This window comes from Tachypleus tridentatus, chromosome 1, assembly GCF_004210375.1.
Source record: "Tachypleus tridentatus isolate NWPU-2018 chromosome 1, ASM421037v1, whole genome shotgun sequence".
NCBI lineage: Eukaryota > Metazoa > Arthropoda > Merostomata > Xiphosura > Limulidae > Tachypleus > Tachypleus tridentatus.
The window spans coordinates 11,547,828-11,573,826 of record NC_134825.1 but is presented as its reverse complement, the minus strand read 5'-3'; the positions used below and the strand labels follow the sequence as shown (position 1 = coordinate 11,573,826).

The following is a 25,999-nucleotide window of genomic DNA, read 5'->3' as shown; positions in this document are numbered from 1 at the left end:
CTTTAAGTTGTACAGATTCAAACTCTGTTTATTTCTTTTCGCATTAACTTCAAGTAAAAGGATTTACACACGGTCTGTTCGGTAGGAAGTGTTGTTTATGAATTTCAGTCCTTGCTTAATTAATGGTTAGTTGTTATTTAGCACGTATAGTGTCTAAGAAAACTTTCCGCTGAGTTTAGTTGATACTATTCATATTAAGGCATCCCTGTAGATTAGATATTATGATATAGTGTATGTTTTGTATGAGAAATCATTAGCCTAACCCGGACATAAGCCACACTCACAGCACGCCATATTGATACACACTTTCGATGCCCCAGACTTTTAAAATATGTTTTTGTCCGATAACAGTACATTATCAGTTCTGAGTTGCGTGGAACTATTCGTATAAACTTATTGTATTAGGTTGAGGAATAATTCGTGAGCGTTTTTAAATAATTTCATTCAAGCATTACATGCAAGACTATACAATACTTCAATGCATGAACACATTACACCCAAAACATTTATTATGATACTTTATTTCATGTAATACCTAGGTATATAGTATGCATTGTTTTAAACGAAATTGCAAGAAATTAAATGAGAAAAGCAGATGGTGTCGAAAATGCTCGATTTTGTCCACTTGACATTCCATTTAATGAGCTGAAAATGAAAGCAAAAATTAAAGACATATGAAAATCAAACACACCATCTATTAGAGCAAAAAATTATCTACCAAATGACATGAAATATTTTGCGAAAGCATTTCATTTATGAATATATTTGTTTAACTTGAAAAAACGCTCACGAATTATTCCTCAACCCAATACAAAGATATTTGTTACGTTTGGTTGTTCAGGCCTTCAAGTCCTTGATTATTCTTTTACCGTACAAAAAAAAAATAAAGAGCTATTGCGATATGCATTGTAAATAATAATGTTTTAAAGTTTGGGTTACTAATTTGGTAAACTTGTTGTATTTGCTCTTTATCTATATTTCAGTAATCAGTCCTATGCGAACCACCCGAACAACTTTGATCAAATGCAAACCATGCCCCCACCTCAGGTACCACTGTCAACACAGCCTTCTGTAATGCACGGACATACTTCTCTGCTTACAACTATAAGTCAGTCACAACTGATGACACAACTGGGCATGAAAGCTCCTTTAGGAATGGCCAGACAGCAAGGTCCCGGATCCATGGGAAGTTCTCCCGGATCCAATCATACTTTCTCCAGGACAGGAAACTAGCGAAGACAGCGATGATAACATTCCATTGGTACTTGCACTGTTATCATTAAGTTGGTCAAATTTAAATTGTATTCGAAGCATAAACTTGAAAAACAACTGGATACATTCGTCCAAGTCGCCCACTTTCTTATACCATAAAAAGTAGTATTATAAGAAGTAAAGGAACCAAATTCATATTTAAATTTTTATTAAATTATAACACCATTTATCATTTAACAGTAACCTTAATTTCATTTTATTTGTTTATCGATTCATAACTTCGTCGTAAAAGCTGTCGAGAACATATTGTGACATCATTATGTGTCTATCAACAAGTTATTTATCATTTTAACATGTAATTTTATTTGTATATTATTGATATAACTTCCATTTATTCATGTGCCAGTTTATAGTTTGTTTTTAACCTGTTTATCGATTTTGTTCGTTGAATAATTTGTTTGTAATTATCAGCTCATTCGTTTTATCTGTTTATAATTTACCATTTTACTTGTAAAAGTTTATTACATAGATCAGTGTAATTATAGATTTATAATTTCCTGCTAACTGTTAATAAATTATTAAAAAAGTATTTGTTTTAATAAAATTAACTATTGTAAGTGTTCGTATGGAATAAAACTAATTAACTCTGTAAAAAAAATGCATTAGAGCAAAATTTGTTTATAATTATTAGTATTGTGACAGCTTATTTCCCTTTCCTGTTTTGTTTAAGGTTTCTTTCAAACTTAAGTCTTGTAGTAACTAAATATTAGTCTTAATTTCTATAATTACTTTTTTTCTGTTATCTAGAGGGTCCAGTGATTAAAACACCCATTAAAAAAGTTCCACTCTTGTCAAGAGCTCCGAACGTTTAAAAATATCAGTAATAACACATTTGATGTTAGTGAACGGTAAAGACGCCGTTTTGAAAAGAGCAGATGGTATAAAGTAATAACCACTCTACGGGTTTTGAAAGATAGCCACCAGCGGCGCTGTTCATGAATGCTATCAGTCTGTAGCAGATGCTCCGTTTCCATTACATGATACCCTTATTTTTAGCGTTTTTTTATATTCTCGAAACCGTTTATAAAAACCACTTATGAAAAACACTATGAGGCAATCTCTGAGTTTTAATATAGTTGTTAATTTAGACTGTTAGCTTGCCTAAAGCGTATTTAATAATCGACAGTGATACCATTGCACATGTGTATGTATTTTAGCACGCACACAGCACAACATTTATATTCTACGTCGTAATATATTTTTAACCAATCGAGTACATTAAAGATAACAGTTTTAATATTGTTTCTATTCCTTCTTCTTTTTTTTTTTCGAAATTGAAATTGCGAATCGTTTTCAGTTTTACCCCCCTTTTCAGGCAGAAAACAATCCTGTGCTTTTGTTTTACAGCACTGAAAGATAATTACAAAAATTATTTTGTATACATGCAGCAGAAAATTTATTCTTTGAATTTTAGAGCGGAAAGAGTAAAATCTGCCCTAATGGTGGGAGTTATCCTCTGAATTAGGCTCTAAATATCGGTGAGACATACATCGCTTATCAGGTGAGGAAGGGGTGGAAATTACATGATAAATTAAGCCCTACACATCGATGAGACACACACCATCTACCAGATGAGGAAGCTGTAATAGTTGTTCGCTAACCTAGGCCTTAAAAATAAGTGAAGCATATATCACCCGTCAGAAGAGAAAGGGGTGGGAATTATCTGCTAAGTTAGTTAGGCCCAAAAATTCAGTGACCGATATACCACTTATCATATTTTACTTCTATTTTTAATCACTACAAATGTATGATTATTTTACGATGGAAATCAGATGCCTATGTGGGTGTTTTTGTCACAACCACTGAATCTATGCAGTCATTTGTGAAATGTTGTTGCTTCTAATAAAACGGAGATAAAAAAACTAAAGTAGTAATTTGTTACATACTGACTCCTGGCGGAGATAGGCAGAAATTATTAGTCTAAGGTAGCATTTCAGCCTTTCCTAATAATTGTAAAGTTTAACCCATTGAAAATAAGATTGAGATATATTGCTAAAACATAATGAAATTAAAAACTATTTACGTGTATTTCTATCACGCGGATAAATTAGATTTCACGAAATGTGGTTAAATTCAAAGTTATTTTATGAAGTTTTTTAAGAAATTTAACGCATATGACTATAAGTTTGTACAACGATATTATCATTGATATTAGTTATTGTCACGATTATAATTTAACAGCTTACCATGATACAGGGAGGATAAGCATGCTAAATTAAATACTGAACTAACGTGGGCGTATAACTACAGCATTCGATTTCTACGGGTTTTTTTTTATAGATGAGTAGACTAATAACTGTTAGACTTCTAATAAAACTTAAGAATTTGGAGATTATTTTAGAGAAAACTATAGCAAATATTTGGTAGATTGTTTAGGCAGAGTATTAGTGATGAACTTTAGTTGAATAGACGGCAATTGCCTGTTGTATAAACACGAGTACAGAGGACGACGTTTCGAAAGGCTTCTGCCTGAAGACAAAAGGCGGAAAACTTTCGAAACGTCGTCCTCTGTACTTGCTTTTCTACAACAAGCAGTAACCGTCCATTCAACTAAATTTAATGAAGTCATGCCCCATTTTCTCATTTTTCTATACATATATATATTGACAAATTTAAATTAACTTTTCCAGTTACACAACTATTGTGGAGTTAATTTCTTTCTGTTATAGCTAATGAGTGGAGTAAAAAGACCATCACCAGAGCCTATAGAACCTGTTAACAACACCAAGTCATGCAAAAAACCCAAAGTTCCTAAGAAGAAAAAAAAAGAAAGACCCTAACGAACCACAAAAGTAAGCCAAAATGCACAGCGTCATTCTCTTTTACTTTCATGTAATTTTTGTTTTGCCTAATATTCCTGGAAAATTAACAGAACGTGATCATACATCAGTATTCAACAAGTATTTCTAGACTAATTGAATTTAATATAACTGAGGTAAAAATCACTAAATGATCTTGGAGGCGAACTAGATTAATTTTTTATTTTCTAAATTCACCAGAAATAGGACAAAGCGTATATTTCCGTATTCGTGGAAATCGAAAATGTAAATTAACAATCACAACATGATTGTTCAGATGTTATTTAAATATCTTTCCACTACATATATTGAGATCTCCAAGCTTTTAAGGTCAAGTGTGTCAATAAAATAGCTTATGTTTATATGCAACTGAAAATTTATACTAAACGTGTTTTTTCGGAAAATTATTTTTTGCATACGTTTCTTAAAACGATTTGTTAGTCGTGTTATTTCAGTTCAAATGGATTTTCACTTTCTTTTATACACGCCTTATCATTAATTGATTGAAAAAAAATGTATATTTAGTGACTGTGTATCGAAGAGTGGAAAGCGTAATAAAACTTCCGTTTTCCTGTCATTCAAAGAATTTGAAAAACAAATGGATTGAAAAAGATGAGAACGAACACGTTTGTCATAGATAATGTATAACAATCTCCTATTCTTAAAGAAGGATCATTTTTCATTGTGGCAGCTCGATCTTTATTGCCAAGCTTTTAAATTGGAACAAAGCCAATACTTAACCAAGGAAGAAGAATGGCGCGCTATGAACAATTTTATAATCCTATAACAAATTGTTCGGGATTCAAATTATTACCGAGTGTAGCTGTTTTGAGAGAGGAAATACACCGCATCTGCAGACGGTGTTTGAAAAGTTGTTTAATCCTAGTATATCATAAAAGATTGTTACTTATCTCCACTGCTTTGAATTGTGAGTAGCGAGTGGGGAAATTTAAAATATTAGATTCTGTACTCGTCTTTGTGTGTGTTTACGTTTGGAACTGTTGTTTATATTAAGATATGGTAAGCTCACAATTGAGGGTCTATTTTTTTCTCTTTAAACTAGGATTATAGATACGTTTCCTAGTTTCTCTATATTAATTAATTTGTTTTATTATTATGTATGTATGTTGAAGACTTTTCTCAAAAGCGATTATTTTGTTGAGGTTTTAAGTTTTTGTACATTTTTAGTCAGTTTTCAAATAGTCTGTAAGCGACCAAAGCGATCTTACCCTTCCCGATTAGTTGGAACACAAAAATGGAAAGTTCATCGTAAATTTTTAAAACAGCCTTATAGACTTACCTAAAATTAGAACTAAGTGTACCTTTACACCAGTTAATTTTGAAAACGTTCTTTATAAATAAAGTGCAGGACATCCTAATAAAATTTAATAACAATATAATAACGATGTTTGTCTTTAGGCCTAAAAGATAAAATTTAAGGACGAAGTTTACAACTAAGAGGCAGTGTTCAACTAAATGTAATGTTTAAGTCGTCATGCCATATTTAGAAGTGGACGAGAACGGATATCACTCATTTTTGGTAAAATGGTATGTTTATCACTTATAAACATCTAAGACCAACTGACTGTTTTTTTATTTGGAAGAGTAAAACAATTTGTTAGTACAGGGTGTTCGGAAAGTCACTGCAGTTTTGTAATCATATTTTATTCAGTCTATTTCAAGCCAGCAACTGATAGCGGTGTTTAGAAACAAAATAAGAAGGATCCAGGCCTGTATTGATGATGCTAACGGGGGTCACTTTCAACATTGTTTATAATTGTCATTCATATTTACCTCCTGTATTCTATATTGAACCATGTCTGTTATTAAATATATAAGTGCACAGTGACTTTCCAAAATCCCTGTAGAATAAAGCAGCGTCCAAATAGTAGGAGTGTATTTTTATAAAAATATTGAATCTGTTTTCTATGTTGTAAAACGTTGTACTGTTACACGACAGCTATGAATTTAGCGGCGAGTCGGTTACAGTTAAAATGTATTTGTGTGTGTTTAATAGCAAAGCCACATCGGGCTATTTGCTGAACCCATCGAGGGGAATCGAACTCCTGATTTTAGCGTTGTAAATTCGTAGACTTACCGCTGTACTAGCGGGGAGGCAGTAAACATGTATACAAGTTCTATGTAGTTAACTCGAATTACGTAGGTGAATCCGAATATGAATTTTATTTTCGATTTAAGTGAAAGCCAAATAAAACTACAGCCTTCCTTCAATACTTTTACATCTTTTCAGTATGCTCTAACTTAAAAAAAAATTACGTTAGTTTTAAATCAATCTGTTATAATGTTAAAACATTATTTAATTGTATGATTTTCATTCTTTTTTGAGTTAAGCCACATTGGCCATTTTTAACTTGTGATGGTGAGAAAAGAAACCTTGAAAGGTTATACTGTTTCAAGTCCTTAAAAATCTGCCAAAGAAACCTTGCGTTTTATTTCAGTAACGCGGAACAATGAAAATGGGAACAAGGCGCAGCTCTTAACCTGTTTAATCTTTCATGAAGGGCAAACTTTCCAGCCACTTTTGGTGCCTCTAGTTGACGGACTTAAAGCAGTCCCGTTATTTCTGAAATAACTAGTTTGAGGACCTTCACAGCATACAAAGGCCGCCACTAATACGGAAACAAACAAGGATTATATTACGACAGGACGAGTGGTTATATTACACACATATCCTGGTGCAGAGTATTGTTTTCCTTGAAGAATTCAAGGCTAAACACCACCCCTCGATAAAGGGCAGAAAATAACAGTTAATATTCAAATCTGATCGAAATGGCAGAAACGTCAGGCGTTTAAACTACAAGTAGTAATTATCAAACGTTTTATGTAACGAGGGTAAAAATTCGTATTAGGTTTTATGTTTAATATACCGAAATATAAACAAATATTTTATTATAGTTTGTTGAATCAGAGCAGCGGTTTTGCTGAAACTTTGTAGATGTATTGCTGTTTTAATGGTTTCTCGTTCTCTCCAGGGTAAAATAGGTTTCAGAAAATAGCACGTGCTATCCTTCCTCATATCAACATTACATGTCTCGATAATTTTCAGCAGGTTCCACCTTTGGCCGATATCCTACTTGGTGCCTTCTATAATCAGTATTTGTTTCCTTAGGATATTCACTCAAAGTTACACAGGGGCTATCAACCCTAAGTGTTCATAATTTTAAATCGATAACGCTAGGGAAAGAGAGCTGGTGAACAGCATCCTCCCCTCCACCAACACTTGATCTAGTGTAATCAAATAGTGGGAATTTATCTCCACACTTACGAACGGCTCTAAAGCGCGGAATGCGATTTTGTAGAAACGGGACGCCAACCATAAATCCAGCACGCTATCCACTAGACAACAGCAAGCTGTAAAATAGAAGAAAATCTCGTTAACTCTTATACACAATCTTTTTGTTTATCGTAAAACAGATATCCTCCGTATTTATTTTTAAACTAAAATAAACGGGAGCATAGTAAATATAATTCTTGTTTTGTGAAAAATGGATACGATTCTCTTGAGAGAAGTTTGTGCTATTCCTTAAACGGATATAATCTTAACAGGTACGTATATCCTAATGGCATAAATGGCTTCATGTGTAACAACAAAAAGTTAAATAAAAAGTCGTTAATGGCATATGAATCGTGGATAATAACTGTCAATTAGAGTAGGCAGTGTACTTATAGCGAAATTAAAAACAGCCTAATCAAGTTGGGTTGGGTACTCCTAGTCATAACAATATTTTCGGCAGTAAACCCAATAATGTCTCTCAAAATTCACCCAGCTTATAAGAGTTATTAGGTTCATCTTAAATACAAATTCTAAGTTAATAGTACAAATCAATCTCTAATAAAAATATTGTAATAAACAACAAATTTAAATAAAAGATATTCTATGTACTAACTAGAATAACAAATTAGAAAAATAATAGTTTGTCAGTAAGAGTACTTCATGACAAAAAAAAATATACACTGCTGGCCAAAATCTTAAGGCCAATGAACATAAAAAAAAATATGCATTTTGTGTTGTTAGACTCAACCATTTATTTGAGTAGAGCTTCGAAAGATGAACCCCTCGGTGTAGATTCCTGTACGTGGTGAGGGGACCTTCCTGGGAAAGTTCTGTTTTTTTCTGCTTATCTCCTCTGGGATCTAAACATCCACCCACGTGTTTGGCGTGCGTGGCGACCCGTGAAGGGGAGGAGAAGATACTGGTGGTTGAGGGGTCCAACCCTAACACACCACTTTGGCTTTGAATTCCTGTAGACGGGGGCGGCCTTTGGGTGGCCCCCCTTGGGTCAATCGACTGGTCCACTTGGGCTAGAGTCAACCAAGTACCAGTATTGGAAGTTCTCAACGGGTGTTGTGGACATTGTGTCTGATGCTGGTGTTTGAGCATAGTGCTTACGAAACCCTGGTGTTACTGCAATGTCCTTGCATGACACTGTAGTGCGTCCCTCGCAGGGCTCCATGGTGGGTGGGGTCAGTAGGTACCGAAATTTTCTTTTTTTCATATGGATCCTCCTACGAAAAATTTAAATAAAATAGTGAAAAAAACAGTCAATAGGTAAACGACCCCTCCTTGAAGACTGAGCATCAATATTCAACATCTGTAACACACGTACCTCATTTTCTTATATTACATTCTCTTTCAGAAAAACCTTCAGTTACCCCTCATGCTACCTTGAATTCATCACGAGGAGTTACTGTTGAGAGGGATTTGAAGAACATCCCCTAGTCAGAGATTCTCGCTGGTTTCTCCGCTCGCAAAGATGGAGTTACACTGCCGACAAATTTCCTCGTTTTGACATTTACATCACCACGTGCACCTGCCATCATCAAGGCAGGTTATCTAAATTGCAGGGTACGGCCGTACATTCCAAACCCTCTCCGATGTTTCCAATGTCAGAGGTTCGGCCACTCAAAGACGTCATGTCGTGGTTCCCTGACATATGCTCGTTGTGGTGGCAATGATCACGATGCCTATACATGTGACATGGACCCACATTGCGTCAACTGCAATGGTTCTCACCATTCCTACTTTCGTTATTGCCCTAAATGGTTGAAGGAAAAAGAGGTGCAGCGTTTGAAAACGACTCATAACATTAGTTATCCTGAGGCTCGGAAATTGCTGTCCGCTACTTCATCTCGGACTATGCTGCTGCACTTCGTTCCACAACTACAGTGGGAGTGCAGACAGATCTCTCTGTGCTTCCAAGAGAACCGTTTTCAAAACAAATGAAAAGCCTTTTGACCTCCATGGTTAAAAAGGTTGATGAATCAACTTCTTCACTCACCTCTGTTCCTCTCATACATTCCAACAAACCCCAAGATCCACATCCTTTGGTTTCAGATACAGGCATTTCTTCAGATACATCTTTTTCTCCCACCCCAAGATACAAAACAATCATTCGTTCGCGTCCTCAGTCACTGAAATCCCCTTTCAACAACAAAGACCTGCCCAATCGACCCAGGGCAGGATCCATGGAGGTCGATAGACCTCCTCCGTATAAGGACAGTAAGGAAAAAAGACATAGTCGTAAACAGAAGGGTTCTCCAGCCACTTCGCCTACCCGTCATTAAAAAATGGCCACATTGATACAATGGAACTGTCGGTTTACGTTCTAATCTGGATGACATCAAAACAGATTGCTTCCTACATCCTGTATGTCCTTTCTTACAGGAAACATTTCAGAAACATGCCGATACAGTCATCTTTCGGCAGTTTTCTCTGTACAGAAATGAGAGGCTGTGTGATGGACGAGTGCATGGAGGGGTGGCACTATTGGTTGATCAGCATGTGCCCACCGTGTCTTTGTCACTCAACACACCCTTGGAGGTCATAGCCATCCGTATTTCCTTGGGTCGTACCATCACTGTTTGTTCTCTCTACCTGTCACCTGGAGAGACATATGATTAATCAGACCTTGATGCTCTCGTTGAACAGTTGCTGTCTCCCTTTCTAATTCTGGGGGACTTTAATGGACATCATCCCTTCTGGGGAAGTGCTGTTGTTGATAGGAGGGGTCGCTCTGTAGAGCATATGCTCTTTGATCACAATCTTTCTCTTTTCAATTCTGGTTCTTCCACTTATTTTCACGCATCTAGTCAGTCCTTTACTGCTATTGATCTCTCGGTTGGCTCCCCTTCATTATTCTCCCATTTTTCATGGATGGTTGACAATAATTCATTAGGCAGCAATAATTTTCCTATAATTTTGAGAGAGACTGGCCGCGGTCGATGCCACCTTACCCGTGTGCCCCAGTGGAAGCTGGATCAGGCAGACTGGTACACTTTCACTGCTCCAGCAGAACTTGATCCTGCCATCGTCAGTCAGCCATCAATAGACGACACGTTTTCCATGATATCCTCGTCCGTGGTGGAATCCTGCCTGCCACATGGCATGGAAGGCTCAAAAAACGGGCCTGGGATACTTTCCGTAGATATCCCATACTTTCAAACCGCATCACTTTCCAATGGGCCCGTGCACATGCTAGGTGGGTAAGACGTCAAAGCCAGAAGGAATCTTGGATTAAGTTCACAATTAGTATATCTTCTACCACCAGTTCCAAGGTCATATGGGACATAGTTCGAAAGGTCAGTAGTCATTACAATTCTATCCTCTTCTCGATCTTACTCTCTGATGGCCAAGAGGTAGCTGATGCCCGGAGCATCGCCGATACTCTAGGTGAAAGCTTTTGCCGGGTATCTAATACTTCTGCTTGTTCCTCCACCTTCATGGCCATCAAGACTCGTGCAGAGCGTTCACCTCTTTCCTTTCGAAATGACTGTCTCTTTGACTATAATCGTCCATTTACACTGGTGAAACTGAAAATGGCCCTTCATCGGTCTGGCAGTACATCTGTTAGACTAGATGATATACACTATGACATGCTCTGCTATCTCTCTCCTGCTTCTCTTGATATTCTTCTAATTGTTTTTAACCGGATCTGTGAGGAGAATGTTTTCTTAATGCCTGGCGTCAGGCTATTACCTTACCTTTCTCTAAGCCTGGGAAAGATCCCAAGATTCCTTCAAACTACCGTTCAATTGCTTTGACGAGCTGTCTCTAGAAGACCTTGGAGAGGATGGTTAATGCTCGTCTTGTTTGGTTCCTCAAATCAAACAACCTTCTCTCGCCCACCCAGTGTGGGTTCCGACGCAGCACTCCACCACGGACCACCTAATTCGACTTGAAACATCAATCAGAGAAGCCTTTCTCAAACGACAACATCTTGTATCAATATTATTTGACATTGGGAAGGTTTATGACACAACATGGAGGTGTGGCATTTTGCGAGACCTCCATATATATGGGTTACGTGGCCATTTACTTATGTTAATAAAAATTTTTAATGGAAAGGAGATTCCAAGTTCGTGTGGGTTCGACACTTTCCTGTTCCTTTCTACAGGAACTTGGGGTCCGTCAGGGTTATGTTTTGAGTGTCGTACTTTTCAGTATAAAGATAAATGCCGTCACTGAACAACTCCCTCTCACTGTTGCAAACGGGTTGTATGTCGACGACTTTCACATCTCGTGTCAGTCGTCGAACATGAGATATATTGAGCGGCAACTACAAACTGCCCTCAATCGTGTACGGAAGTGGACCATGGCGAACGGCTTTAATTTCTTTCTCTCTAAAACTGTTTGCATGCACTTTTGCCGCCAACGGGGTATTCACCCTGATCCTGACCTCCGTATCGGTGAAGTTTTGCTGCCAGTGGTCCCTGAGACCAAGTTCTTGGGGCTTATCTTTGACCGTAAGCTGACCTTTATACCACACTTAAAGCAGCTATGGGTCAAATGCACAAGAACACTGAACATCCTCTGTGCCCTCTCTACTACCAGTTGGGGAGCGGATCGATGTTCTATGTTAAAGATATATCGTGCTCTTATTCGATCGAAACTCGGGAATGGATCAATGGTCTATGGCTCTGCCAGACCCTCGGCCTTAAAGATGCTGGACCCCATTCATCATCAAGGACTTCGACTCTGCACTGGGGCTTTCCGCACCTCCCAATTCAGAGCTTGTATGTAGAATCTCATGAACCTTCTCTGCATCTTTGCCTTTTGCAACTGTATTTACTATATTTTCGAAACTTCATTCCTTACCAAAGCATCTCACCTGGGATGTGTTTTCTTTCCTCGATGGGCCATACCTTTTCAGAACAGACGATCTGCCATTGCTCCTTTTGGCCTTTGCGTCCAGGCGCAATTGGGTGAATTGGGTCTATCCTGGATAACATTGCAGAATCCACTGGTCAGCCCATCCCACCATGGCTTATTACAGTCCCCAAATGTGACCTTTCTTTTAGTCATTTGAGAAAAGCAGATACTCCCGATTGGAAGTACCAATCTTTTATTTACTGAACATCTTTTGAACAATCTTTACATTCCAATTTATACGGATGGTTCCAAATCAGGTAACTCTGTGGGCTCTGCCATGGTTTGTTGCGGTTCGGTGGTTGCATGCAGAATCCCCTCTACAGCTTCTGTGTTCACTGCTGAACTGTACGCCATTTCTCTTATCTTGGATCATATCAAAGCTAAGCAGTATTTATACTGACTCGCTTAGTTCTCTACTGGCCCTGGAATCGCTTCACGTTGGCTCACACCCTGTTCTCTCTGATATTCAAAACCGACTGGGCCATTTCTCATTGACATCTACTTCTATTCAGTTTTTCTGGACACCAGGCCACGTTGGTATTCGCGGGAACGAGCTTGCAGACACGGCAGCTAAATCTATCTGCTCTGTCTCTATCACCGCTGTGCCTATTCCATATATGGACTATGGTCCTGTATTCAAGGCTCGGCTCCGTGCTAGCTGGCAGTCAACTTGAAGTGAGCAACGCGACAACAAGCTTTTCCAAATAAAACCCTATATTGGACTTTGGCCGTCTAGCTTTCATAAGGTTCAGAAGGAGGAAGTTCTAACTAGACTACGCATTGATCATAGGTTTTAACTCATCATTTTCTTTTATCTGGAACTGATGCACCAGTGTGTAGTTTGTGCAACACTCAAATCACTGTAAGCCACATTTTACTTTCTTGCCATCATTACGACTCTCAACGACGGTACTATTTTAAACATGTTCTGTCCCAAGGTTTGTCCATAACATTAGACAGTGTTATTGGTGATGGTGACACTGTCCACCTTGATAAAGTTTTTAGTTTTTTAATGGCCATTAATCTTTTTAATGTCATTTAAGTGTTTTATATTTATTCATTACACCTTTTAATTGTGGTTCCCTTTTAAGAGTCTCAATCTCTCTTGTTCGATTTGAAATTGGAAATTGGCCATGACATTAAATAACTCGACACCAGGACTGGAAAGGCCAACTTCAGGTGACTAACGCTGCTGTTTGAACTATCCGTTAGTCGTCCTGGCGAGTTATTATTCCAATTTTGCTGCATGTCTTTTAAACTTTTATTACTTTACCCTTTGGTACTGGCCATAATGACACATAACCCGGAACCAGGACTGGAAAGACCAACTTCAGGTGACTGACGGTGGTTTTGGTACTTGCCTGTTAGTCTTCCTGGCGCTATATGATCGTTACCATTCTGCTACAGACGTTCTTTACAACATTATAGATTGAATGTCAACATCGGTTTTATGCAATTTTCTGTTTTTAATTGCTCTTTTGTTTTTACCTTCATTTTCTTTTATGAATTTTACTACATTTACTTTACTTTTACCTTTTTACCGGAAATTTGGCAAATTATTATTACAATTTTGCTACATGTCTTTTAAAACTTTTATTACTTTACCTTTTGATAATGGCTGTAATGACACATAACCCGGAATCAGGACTGGAAAGGCCAACTTCAGGTGACTGGTTCTTGTACTTACCTGTTAGTCTCCTGGCGGGTTATGATCATTACCATTATGCTGTAGAAAGTCCTTTACAACTTCTCTTACTCTGCTTTCTATCGTAACATTGTAGACTAGGTGTCAACATTGGTTTTATGCTTTTTCTGTTTTGTTTTACCTTCATTTCCTTTTATGAAATTTACTACATTTACTTTATTTTCACCTTTTTTACCGGACGTTTGGCGCAGATAGCCTAGCTGCTTTTTTTGCCATGAAACACTAAATAAACAACCAACTAATCGAAAGATGAAAATAAAAATAAGAACCTTTTTTAGCATTTAATAGGGAAAATGTGAACACTATGAAATTAGCCTAAATACTAGCTGGTCGAAAGTTTAAGACCATACCAAAAAGAAGTCTTAAACAGGGTAGGAAATACCCAACAAGAGGTCTCAGTAGTGAGTTGCACGGTCATTATTGCAAATAACTTCAACCATTCGCTTTGGCATGGTCGATAAAAGTGTTTGCAAGAGACTGCCTGAAATGTTATTCGAAGTGGTGAAGATGGCTTCACAAATATCATGCACTGTTTGGAATTGGCGTCCATTTCCACTTCCCTTGCCATCCATCCCTAAACATTTCCAATGGGGTTCAGTTCGGGCGGACACGCTGGATGGTCCAAAAGAATCACGTTATTTGCCATGAAAAAGTTCTTTGTCCTGCGGGCATTGTGGATTGCAGCGTTGTCCTGCTAAAAGATCCAGTCATTTCCACACAAGCGAGGGCCTTCAGTCAATAAGGATGCTCTCTCCAACATGCCAATGTAGCCAGCTGCTTTTTACGCCCCCCGTATAACCTGAAGCTCCATTGTTTCATGGAAGGAGAAAGCATCCAAGATCATGATGGAACCTCCTCCACTGTGTCGTGTAGAAAATGTCTCCGGTGGGATATCCTTATCGTGCCAGTAATGTTGGAAGCCATCTCGACCACCCAGGTTAAATTTTTTCTCATCAGAGAACAAAATGTTCTACTTTTCTACATTCCATGTTTGGTGCTTCTCAGCAAAGTTTAACCGAGCTGTTTCGTAGTGTAGAAGGAGGCTTGGCCTTTGAAGACGTTTACGATTTTTAAAGCCTTCCTCTCGTAGATGCCGTCTTATTGTTCTTGAGCTGCATTCTGCGTCCGTAAAGGCCGTAATCTGGTTCGATGATCGCCTGGTGTCTTGCCGGACAACCTGTCGAATCCTCCTGTTCAACGCCGGCGAAATTTTCTTGGGCCGACCACTTGAAATTCTCGTTCCGTATCCACCAGGATCTTTTAAGAAATTTGCAACAGCAGTTTTACTACGTCCAATCTCACCAGCGATGGAACGTTGAGAGAGACCTTGCTTTTACAGCTCGACAATTCTTCCACGTTCAAACTCTGTCAATTTTTTTAGCCTTTGCCATGCTTTTACCCAATGTAACACATGAGAAGTCAGTGGGAGATGTTGACAACGCTAATGCTTGAACACAAATGACTAAATTTTGTTACGTGTTTACCGATTAACGCTTCGTTTCAGTATGGTCTTAAACTTTCGACCAGCTGGTATTTAGGCTAATTTCATAGTGTTCTTATCTTTCAAGTTAAAGTTTTTAGATTTTATAATACGTTAACTGTTGACAGGTTTTCAAATCTGACAAAAACACTACATAGAAAAGTATATATTTTACGAAATTAATGCTTTACCAGGTATTTAGCTATTTTGTTTTTAAAAAATTAGATTATTGACTAGTGTTCGTGAATTTACAATTCCAGATGTGAAGGAAAGTTTATATAACGCAAATATAAAAATGCATTATTTACTTATTTGTTTTCAATTTGAGCCAAGTTCTAATCTTGGGGTCCTTATTTCATAGTACATTGAACATGGCAAAAGGAAAAACATCGTTTCATTGTCTTTCCGCTGGTAATTTGAGCAAGTGATATAGTTTTCTCACATGCTAGTTTTTAAAAATGTCCAAAGAGGCTGCTGTCAGTTTTAGTTGTCATTGAAAGACAAGTTTATTGTTTTAATCATTGTTATTTATTAATTTCATCTTTCCCCAGGCCTGTGTCTGCCTACGCCCTCTTCTTCAGAGATACCCAGGCTGCCATCAAAGGACAGAATCCAAATGCTAGCTTTGGAGAAGTTTCCAAGATTGTTGCATCGATGTGGGATAGTTTAGATGTAGACCACAAGAACGTAAGGTTTCTTTTAGATTGCATATCAGACTGTTAATTTAACTACTTTTATTAATTCAAGATTTTGGAGTTGTACAAAATTTCATTACTGTGGGAAGGATCTGAGGTTCGAGACACAGTACGCACTTTCAGTGTGTTTGCGCGTTACAAAAGCGATGGTTGATCTCCCTATATGGTTCCAGGCATTACTTACTGGTTCCCTTTCCTCTGGTTAGCTCACAAAGTTTATAGTGATAAAACATTTTCTGCATATTTATTCCTGCCTTTCAGTCTTAAAACGTTGCCCAGCGGTCTCGGTATTTTTGTTTAATATTACTTTTGTGATGACGCGTGTAGGTAATAACACTGTCATGTATGTGTTACATGAAAGATCACTTTACGATATTATTATTATACAAATAAGTTTGTTTGTTTTGTTATTACGCACAAAGGGTTATCTGTGTTTTGCCCACTATGGTTATCAAAACCCTTTTTCTAGCAGTATAAGTCCGCATATATACCACGCTGGGTGCTATACAAATAAAGACGTTATTTTCCATAGTACTTCTGTGAGTCGTCTGTAAACTTATTGATGTACAACTCTAAAATTCGGAGTTCATTACCCTTTGGTGGGCACAGTGCAGTTAGCCCATTGTGTAGCTAGGCACTTATATTTGTTTTCCGATCTTAAAATTTATCGACTGTGTGGAACACAGGCGAAAGGAAATGGTTACGACGTAACCTTGCAGGATTTCATTGCGAATTACAGGAAATGACAGTCTGTATATGTACTATATGAATTAAGCAGTCGTGTGATATTCAGAGCACAATACAATGGCAAGGAAATTTCTCGAGGGTGTTTTGTTAAAAATGCAGACGTAATTTGTTTTGAGATTTTAACTCTCTGATTACCGCAAGATTTCCAAACTTTAAAAGCACGTTTAGCATTGCCACTAACAAAGAAATAAAGACAATTTTTCCTAGTTCAAGCTGATATAGATAACGTTTTCCTTTTAATAATAGTTACATACTTCCTGTAAGAGTAAAGCTATTGTTGCGTAACCTGTCCAGTTTAATAATTCTGTCTTTCATATAACAACTTAATAATGATCAAAAAACAAATCATGTAGCAGAACGTACCCATTTTCGTTACCGAATATATTTAGCAACAGTCCAATATTACACATCTGGGCGTTGCTGCTTTACACAAATAAAACATTAACAATTGTTAAAACAGGATCTCGGTCTGTCTCCTTTTGAATCTCTAGTTAGGACAAAACCGGTTATTGCCCTTGAAATAAAGGACAGGTCAATACCACGAACTCACCAATTTCTTGTACGTATGAAGTTTACTTTGTTTTTATATAATTTAATAAGTTTTAAAAAAAATGTACATAATTCTCTGTATAAATATGTTAATCCTTATGCTCATACTACGTTTACTTTGTTTTTACATTCCGTACGAGTAATTTCAGTATGATCAATATCCGATTGTGTGTTGCATTTAATTATATTGTAACTAGATAACCTGATCTTTACAGGTCTATAAAAAGAAGACAGAAGCTGCAAAAAAGAATATTTGAAAGCTCTAGCTGCTTACAAAGCTAGTTTGGTTTCCAGGGTAAGTTTTTCTAAACACGTGATTCTTCAAATAAAACGAGATTGCTGAAGCAATAGATTTTTTCCTCTTGTTATTCTGTATTTTTGTTGTTAACTGAAAGTAGTAGGCTTAGGTATAAAATAATTTAGTCAAATGCTTAAACACGATTGTCAGCGTTCTTAATCTTTATTAGAATGAGTGCTACAACAATAAACCTACACTAGTAAATTCCATGGGGAAGGTTCCTGTATTATAGTGTTGTATCCATCTTTTGAAAACAAGCAATCATGACTACTTCTAATCTTGTAGTGATAATGAACAACACCATAACAAATCACTGCTGCGTCAAGTTAATGAAAAAGTAAGATATTTACTGATTAGCATATATAACAATGTTGTTAAACTTGTGACGTGTTTTGTTTTCGTACAGGCTGGCGCAGAACAATCAGATTTGTACAGCAACCCGTCTGTCAGTTCTACAACTCCGATGACAACGGTAGCGTACAGTGGTCACTCACCCCCATCTCTCTCGCCACTGCAGAAAATCCCTCTGTTGACCTCCCTCATGGAAGGATCAACAGCCTCCGTTGTAATGACACAACCCCAGGCTCCTCTTGTTGCAAGTCAGGTATGGACTCCGGTAAGTTAGCTCTGTACAAGTAAAATTTTTTTATTTACTTTCAGCTAAAATGCATGCTAACGTAATGATCTAAATCCATCCAAACTCAAGCGTGTCAGCGTGCAAGTAAAGTACGTTTTATTTATTTTCTTCCATAAATATATGATAAATCTATAGTAATTTTTTCATCTTTCAAGATAATTTTTAGGATGTTTGTAAGGCAGAAATAACGCTGATAAAATGTTATTTTCAATCTGTTTAGCACCATCTTACGTAGACAACAATAAAAGATGTTCACGATGGTGACTCATTAAGTGTAATATACAATATTTTGAATATAAAACATTTACTGTTGAGTACATCTTAAACAGATTTGGATGGAACGACGGTTACAGTAAAAAACAAAAATATACCTGGTACAAGCTTTTGTGCAATCTTTCCTCAAACTACTATCTTTTCAAGCAATAATTGCTGTAAAGAAAAAGTCGATCCAAACAAGCTACACCACTCTTTTTTTTTGTGTTGATCTTGCTAAATGTTTACATGTATGAATGCAATTTAATACTAGTTTAAGATTTCTTCGTCTTATATTTTGTTACCACAACAGACTCCTCAACAGCATATGGTCCAAGGAGCTCCCTTATCCTTCAACAAGGCCCAATTCTTCAGGTCCATAATCAACAGATGGTACCACTTGCCACAGCCTACAATCAGACCATGCAAAGTGTAAGTTGTTGTTTTAATGAATTATATTTAAAAAAAATTCCTTTGTTTTGAAGGATGGTGTTTGAATTTAATTGAGCTTTAAGGAGAAGTCTTTTAACTTCTTATATTTTCTCTAGGCTCAGTTGGTTAGTGACCAGACCATGCACGTGTCCCAGACCATGGGTCAACAGCCACAAATCCAACAGACTTGTCTACGCAATGGGTGTCCTAATCCAGCCATTGAATCACCAGACTGGGATAAAGAATATTGTAGTAATGAATGTGTTGTTTCACATTGCAGGTAAGAGTAGCATGTATACTGTGAAGTTAGAGTTACTAAATTAATTATAACAGTACTAGGTTATAACTACATCATTTGATATGAAGCTTAAAATAACATATTATAAAACTGATGTAAGCCAAGTGTTGTAGTTGATGTCATAGAAGTGTATACTATGATGTTCCAAGTTACTTATTATAAAGGCCAGTATTAGAATAGACAGTTGTATATACATTGTCTAGGATCAATTACTTTTGACAAATCTTAAACCAGTATTTTAAATTATCACTGCTAAACAAACTTTTCTTGACCCATCATATCAAACAGAATGAATACATGCTGTATTTTTTACAGCATACATACACATACATCACAGGGATAGACTGGATATTTATCTTGACCTATAAAAATATGTTTATACTTAGTTTTCTCATTCTGGTATATATCACTGTGGAAATTAAATATCTGTTCTTGCTTTGTAGCTTTCTGTTTTTGGCCTCGTTGTTTAAAGATATATACACTGTTTTTCAATAAAAATAATTTAATGCTCAGATGCTTAAATATATTTCTAACTGTTAAATTGAATATATTTTTTATTCACTTTGTGTGATATTTATTGCATGTCATAACATAAAAACACATACAAGGAATGGTGGTAAATGATATATAACAATTAATAAGGTAAGTCAGTTATTAACAGTTCTTTAAATGTCCTAGAGATGTCTTCACTGCTTGGTGGCATCAAGACAAGCATCAAATAGTTTTACCCAAGTGAAATAAACAAGAAGCTTTAAAGACCAGTTGTGACAGTATGGGAGCAGTTAAGCGCACAGGCTGAAAGAATGTAAAATAAGACAACTGACCATTCAGTATTCAGTACTTGGATACATGGTATGTCTTTACCCTAATTTTAGTAGTTACTGAAACTTTGTAACTCCTCTTTACTGATAACCTATAGAAATAACTTTGCAAGTGTATACAACAAACACTTTTTGATCAACCCCATAAAGACTATTAAACTAGTTTTGAAATCAACAACATATTCTGATTGGAAAACATGTATCACAATTAAAGGAAACTCCACTGTAGAGAGTAACCTACACATGAAATATTTCCACACTGTTACATGTGGTCAAAACATATCTAAACACAAAAAAATTTAAGTGTGTATATTGTATATTTTGACTTTGTATCTTGGTGTAGGAGTGTATATGTGAAATTGCGTAACCACTTGGGACATGTCTCATTAAAATTATAAGCACTTTTCACTCATGTTGTATTGATTCATTGTGTAGGAGTGGGATACTACTACTTAGCTATGTCTGTGTAATTTTGTTTAAAAAAAAAAAAAAAAAATTCAACTTCCAGTAAGTAATATACCAACATACTGAACTTGGTGTTGGTTGTGTTTGAATAACTAGGTCATATCCCTGGATATTTTGATACAGTTTAGCAGCATTATGTATACGAAATAATTCCAGTTATTCTCGTTAATTGTATAAAATGTTTTCAATTATTAGTATATGTGTAAATATTTGAAATTGTGTTGCTAAGAAACAACTGTTTTAAGTGCACTGTGCAAAAACAGTTTTAAATATTGTAGTCTGGTATTCCCATTGCATTTAAATCTGTGTTACTTATTTAAATGAGAATAAACATACAAAATAAAACCAAGGAATATGTCTATGGGTGGTCATATCTATAATACAGGTTTAAGCAACAAATGGTTGATTAAAGATCATCACTGTTTGTGAATTAATAGTAAGAATTCTTAAACATTATTTGATATCGCACAGTAACACTACACCCCGCAATACCCAATGACTAGGTGAGTGGTGGGTTTTCAAGTCAAGAGAGCCAACATAAGTTAAATCAGTTCTCTGTGGTTTCTTATAAACTGGACATTCATACAGCCATGGATCCTTTCCTGCAGTTGTATTAATAGCATAGATATGGATTACAGGAAGTATCTCGAAAAGCATTTTGGGTTTTGCCTCAACTAAACGACAGTTCTTCCTATCCCATCCTGCACCTTCAAGGAACAGGCCATAGATGTAAACCCCTTCAGGTGGTGGTTCTGTAATATCTTCCTTCATGAATCGAGTAACATCATTATGCTGAGCTGCAACATCTAAGGCCCACCCACGATGAGCTCTGGTCACTTCCTAAAATAAAAGTTAAGAATAGTACACTTGAAGATCTATTTTTGTGCATTCCTGATGAACAAAACAATATAACAATCGAAGAGCTCATAATCCTTTACATTTATATAAATTATTATTCATTCATGTTGAACTATAATTCTGTTTTTATATCCCATGTCACAAATGCTACGGCTTATGAGGTTGAATTGGAAATGAGTGTTAAGGGTATCATGCACGTATGTATGAATGAGTCTATCAATCATTGTTGTAGCTCGTTTAATCAACAACAAAGGATTTACTGAGGCAGTTCTTAGCCCCTCTATCTAGAGTAAGTTTGTACTTGTAATCAAACCAGGGCCACCAGCAGAAGTAAACATTATGTAACCTGAAATGTACAACTTGGGGGCTGATGAAGCATACTGGAAGTGTCAACATTTCCTACATTTCTCCATGATGGTAAGGTGTGGTTTCACAGCTGGTTTGATTAGTAGACCATACTCTTTGGAGAACCATGATATGATATTTCAATGCTGCAGCATGGGCATACCTTCTAGTGTCCCTCCACTTATTGATAACCAGATGAAACACTTCATGGGGGAGCTTTTGTAGGAGCTAATAATGCCCAACCTCAAAAAAACCAGCATAGAAGTTGGTGTAATGTCTATTGGTGGAGAATATTTAGAAGAGTTTGTCATTAATAAAACATTAAGGTGGGTTTCAACCCTGGTGGAAATGATAGGCATTTACATGATGCTGTGGAAAATATGAAGGAAAACTTTCTGGTTAAATTCTAAACCCAAGGGATTACCAACTTTTTCCCACACCTGTCTCATTGCTGTGAGGAAACCTTGTGGGTTAAAAAAACCAGTCATCCAGAAGACATTTGGCCGTCCTTCGAAGCACCATTGCCGAAACTGGGCATCCCTTTCTAACAACTCTGTAAACCAGAAGCCAAGGGTACTGGATTCCCAAGATATCTGTGAACAAAATTCTTATTAAATAAGAGTTTTCTCCTAAAACTACTAATACATGGAAAAGTGCACACACACATATACATATTTAGAAAGAAGTAAATATCACAGCTTAATAAAACATAATAATCCTAAATCTCATCTGCTCCTGTAGCACCACTTAAAATGAAAAAAAAAACTTGCTGTGGTTAAGATATGTTTAACATACATGATATAACTTTTGTTGTGTTTTTTTTAAAACTAAAAGTAATACCTTTCTCCACACTGCTGGAGTGTGAGCATCATGCATAGAATCTAAAGCATCTCTTAGTCCTTCACTCATTATTATAGTGCCTTCAATAGCCAATTTTAGATCCAACAGTGTTGAACGTACAGTTGAAATCACTCTTTGCATACGATCTACCTCTTGTCTCAAGAAGATATTCATGGGAGCTAATGGCCCAAATTTTTTAAGTCGTTTCCTAACCTATAAAGCAAAGGAAGAACACTCAAGTTTAACTTGGATATTAATCATTAAAATATTAGGGTCAAAGAAAGTATTTACACGTTGTTAGTAAATAATGAAAATATTAGTGAGTTTGGTTTATGGTAAAAAATTGCTTTAGTTAATGAAATTAAAAAAATCAATGACACCAAGGGTAAGTTTCACATAATACACTTACTAAATAGATTTTATATTGAAAGTGGACTGAAACAGGCTTACTTCATAGGGAATGTAATCAGGAGGTAGTTTACTCAACATGTCATTAGCCATTCGGTAGACAACAGCTTCTCTTGTTTCTCCACCTTGGCTACTTGTGTCCTTTGGCTGAACACTCAAAATCGTGTTCAATACTTCTTTTACTGTGTTTATCTGGTATCTAGTCAGCCATACATTATGGATATATAGTTTAGGTTTACCCTTTGAAAAATTTTTTATGAAGAAATGCCAATTCTAGATAATCTTTCTTTACCAAAAACACATTTTCATATTAAAGAGTAACTGTGGTGTTAAAAAATGATTTATATAAAAAGAGAGAAATTATGAGCATGTGGTAACACTTAGTTCTACTATAACATTATAAAAATTTCAAACAAAGCTCACTGATATATCATGGCCAGTGAATAAATTACAGTACAGTTTTGTTCCCTGTAGACTAGTTTTAGACTATATCATTGAATAAAGTTGTAGCATATCACATGTAGTTTAGTCTTTGTGCTAAATCTAGGCAGAGGTGCCAGTCAATTCTAATGGAAAAAACTATAAAAATTAAAGAACTAATATGTAATTTATTTCACTTATGATGCAAAATGAAGACTTACGTTATATCAGCATTTGTATGTAATCCAAACACCTCGGGAGAATCTGTAGATGGCAAGTTGTTGATATAATCCAGATACTGCTGTGTAGTGTTGCAACTGGGCACAGAGTAACTTTTAAAGAACTCAAAATCTGGCTTAAAAAGTTGTTCTCCAAACCACACATCTGTATATGTATTCAAAAGTCGGTTGTCAAAGTCATCAGTGACTCGACCACCATACTGAACCTCTCCCAGCATGTATGAAATAGTTTTCCAGCAAACCCCCTGGAAAATTATATTTACCATATTCAAAGGGTATTAACCTATACACATTATTTTACACTGAAACCTAGTGAGAACTACCATTCTCAAATGGTATTCAGCAAAATACATATTTTGTTAACATTTTGAGATAGACTTTTCTGTTACTATTATGTTGGTAATTTTGTACCTTAAGTCTGAGGTTTAGATGTAAAAAAATAACAAAGAAACACTCTTCATACATGTTAACAACGCATATTTATTACCCAAGTGGGAAAAAAACAAACTACAATTATAAACTGCCACACAAGTTTAATCAGTTTTCAGTTATTTAACAGATTAAAATCCTTTCATTACCATATTAAGTTTTACAACTATAAAAAGTATATAAATGCTAACCCTTTGGGATCCAAATCATCTAAGAATTTTTGAAGAAATTGCACCGATGCTGAAAAGTCAGCCTGATTGAACTCGTGAGGGAATGTTCCATCCAAGAGGCCCAAACTTATGCCGTTCCTGAACTATAGTATGGAGAAATGCCACAGCAAACAGAAGTGGCTGCCACTGAGGTAATGCACTATACTCAAGTGTATCTTGAGGCAAACTTGCATATGTTCGCTTTAAGCTGGCTTTTATTCCTTGAGGTGGCTCATTAGTGAACTTGATTGACAACTATGATGTGAATGTGAAGTAAAAGTTTAGAAAGTGCAAAAAGAGTTACTCTAAATTAAATTGCCAATAGAGCTTTGAACTTTGGCATACCTAGAATTCTGCTATTATGATACAGTATTTTATCACATAGTCAAAATTACGTTATTTATGTCTTGATTCTTTTCTTATATTCAAGATCAAGTAAATGTCACTTTTTTATGCCAAGTGATTAAAATCTATTGCAATTAATATTAACTTCTGCTCAACAATGACCATTGTTAAATCTATCTTACTTATAATGATTAGAGTACATTCTTTCAGCAGTTGAGTACTTTCACTGTTAACAGTGTAATGAAGGCAGTCTTTTTTGGTATATAGTATGGATGGTCTAAAGTCCACCAAGTCTTGTTTAAAGTATGATATACGTACCTGTAATAAACCTATAGGAAATTGTGGGTGAACTTCCGTAGTTATCCACAGTCTAAAAGATTCATGCATGCTTTCAGTTTCCATTACTGCATCAAGAGCTTCTTCACAAAACTGTAAACTCAGGTGACAGTTCTGAAGGAGAACCCATCCACCTACATTCATAGACTGGTTTAGTAATCTTCTTGCATGAAACTCCTGCCCTTGGCCCATAGAAATTGCTCTACATTCTGGTAAAAAACCATCATCCTTTTTTATTTCATGAAAATTATAAAACCTTACAAATCATGTTATAAGAAAACAAATCAACATTCTTTCCTCATATATAATAACCAACTGATTATTTCAATAATTATATCTGGTAAATGTTCTCCATGAAATATTTCTAGTCACGGTTGTTGAAAAAAAACATTTTTAATTTTGGTGGCTGGACAGTTAGTCACCAAACATTTTGCTACATGATAATTTTGTCATAATCTCCATTACATTAGTTCATTAGAGAAACACTCTTTCCAAATAAAAAGGCTCTTAAGTGGTAAAACATTTAATTTAAAATCATAAAAGATCTGAACCTTATAGAAATGAAATGATTTGGGCTGTGAGCAATTCCGTGAAGAAAGTGGAGTTTATTTGCTGAGTCATTTGTACGTATCTTGTACAGGTAGCAAAATACCCTAGTAATGAAATGGCTAGAAATGAAATATATAGTAGTGAACTGCCCTACAACTGTAACTTTCATACCAAACATTCCTTTCCTCTTTATTTCTGCCAATTATTAGGCAACACATTTTGCTGTGCATTGGTTATAGCATAATTTACGTTAATAATCTGAATATCCAATCACATTACAAAAGTTAAAACCCTTGTTTGCAATTCAGTTGAAGTATAACAATTTCTAAAGTTAGATAGTACTTCAAGCTAGCCCTTGTGCAACTATAAAAGCGTAACATGTTAACATATTGGAAAATATCT

At 36.1% G+C, this 25,999-nt stretch overlaps 1 protein-coding gene and 1 pseudogene across 2 annotated transcripts in view; one reads left to right on the top strand and one right to left on the bottom strand.

Moving 5' to 3' along the window:
- LOC143224749 (TOX high mobility group box family member 4-B-like) overlaps window positions 1-20,069 on the top strand; it is a 21,068-nt gene extending 999 nt beyond the window's left edge. Inside the window, exons 2-9 of the mRNA XM_076453050.1 lie at window positions 1,154-1,261; window positions 3,982-4,064; window positions 15,977-16,112; window positions 17,328-17,430; window positions 18,121-18,330; window positions 18,917-19,035; window positions 19,152-19,315; window positions 20,012-20,069. Of these exons, the coding sequence (XP_076309165.1) occupies window positions 1,154-1,261; window positions 3,982-4,064; window positions 15,977-16,112; window positions 17,328-17,430; window positions 18,121-18,330; window positions 18,917-19,035; window positions 19,152-19,315; window positions 20,012-20,069 (981 nt within the window). The remainder of the gene's footprint in view (window positions 1-1,153; window positions 1,262-3,981; window positions 4,065-15,976; window positions 16,113-17,327; window positions 17,431-18,120; window positions 18,331-18,916; window positions 19,036-19,151; window positions 19,316-20,011) is intronic.
- The window catches only part of LOC143224697 (dynein axonemal heavy chain 5-like), an 81,307-nt pseudogene continuing 75,341 nt past the window's right edge, over window positions 20,034-25,999 (bottom strand). The window contains exons 34-40 of the transcript XR_013013408.1: window positions 25,031-25,257; window positions 24,346-24,622; window positions 23,712-23,974; window positions 23,113-23,269; window positions 22,663-22,875; window positions 22,263-22,415; window positions 20,034-21,459 (exon numbers count right to left, since the gene is read on the bottom strand). The product of XR_013013408.1 is annotated as a dynein axonemal heavy chain 5-like (transcript). The remainder of the gene's footprint in view (window positions 21,460-22,262; window positions 22,416-22,662; window positions 22,876-23,112; window positions 23,270-23,711; window positions 23,975-24,345; window positions 24,623-25,030; window positions 25,258-25,999) is intronic.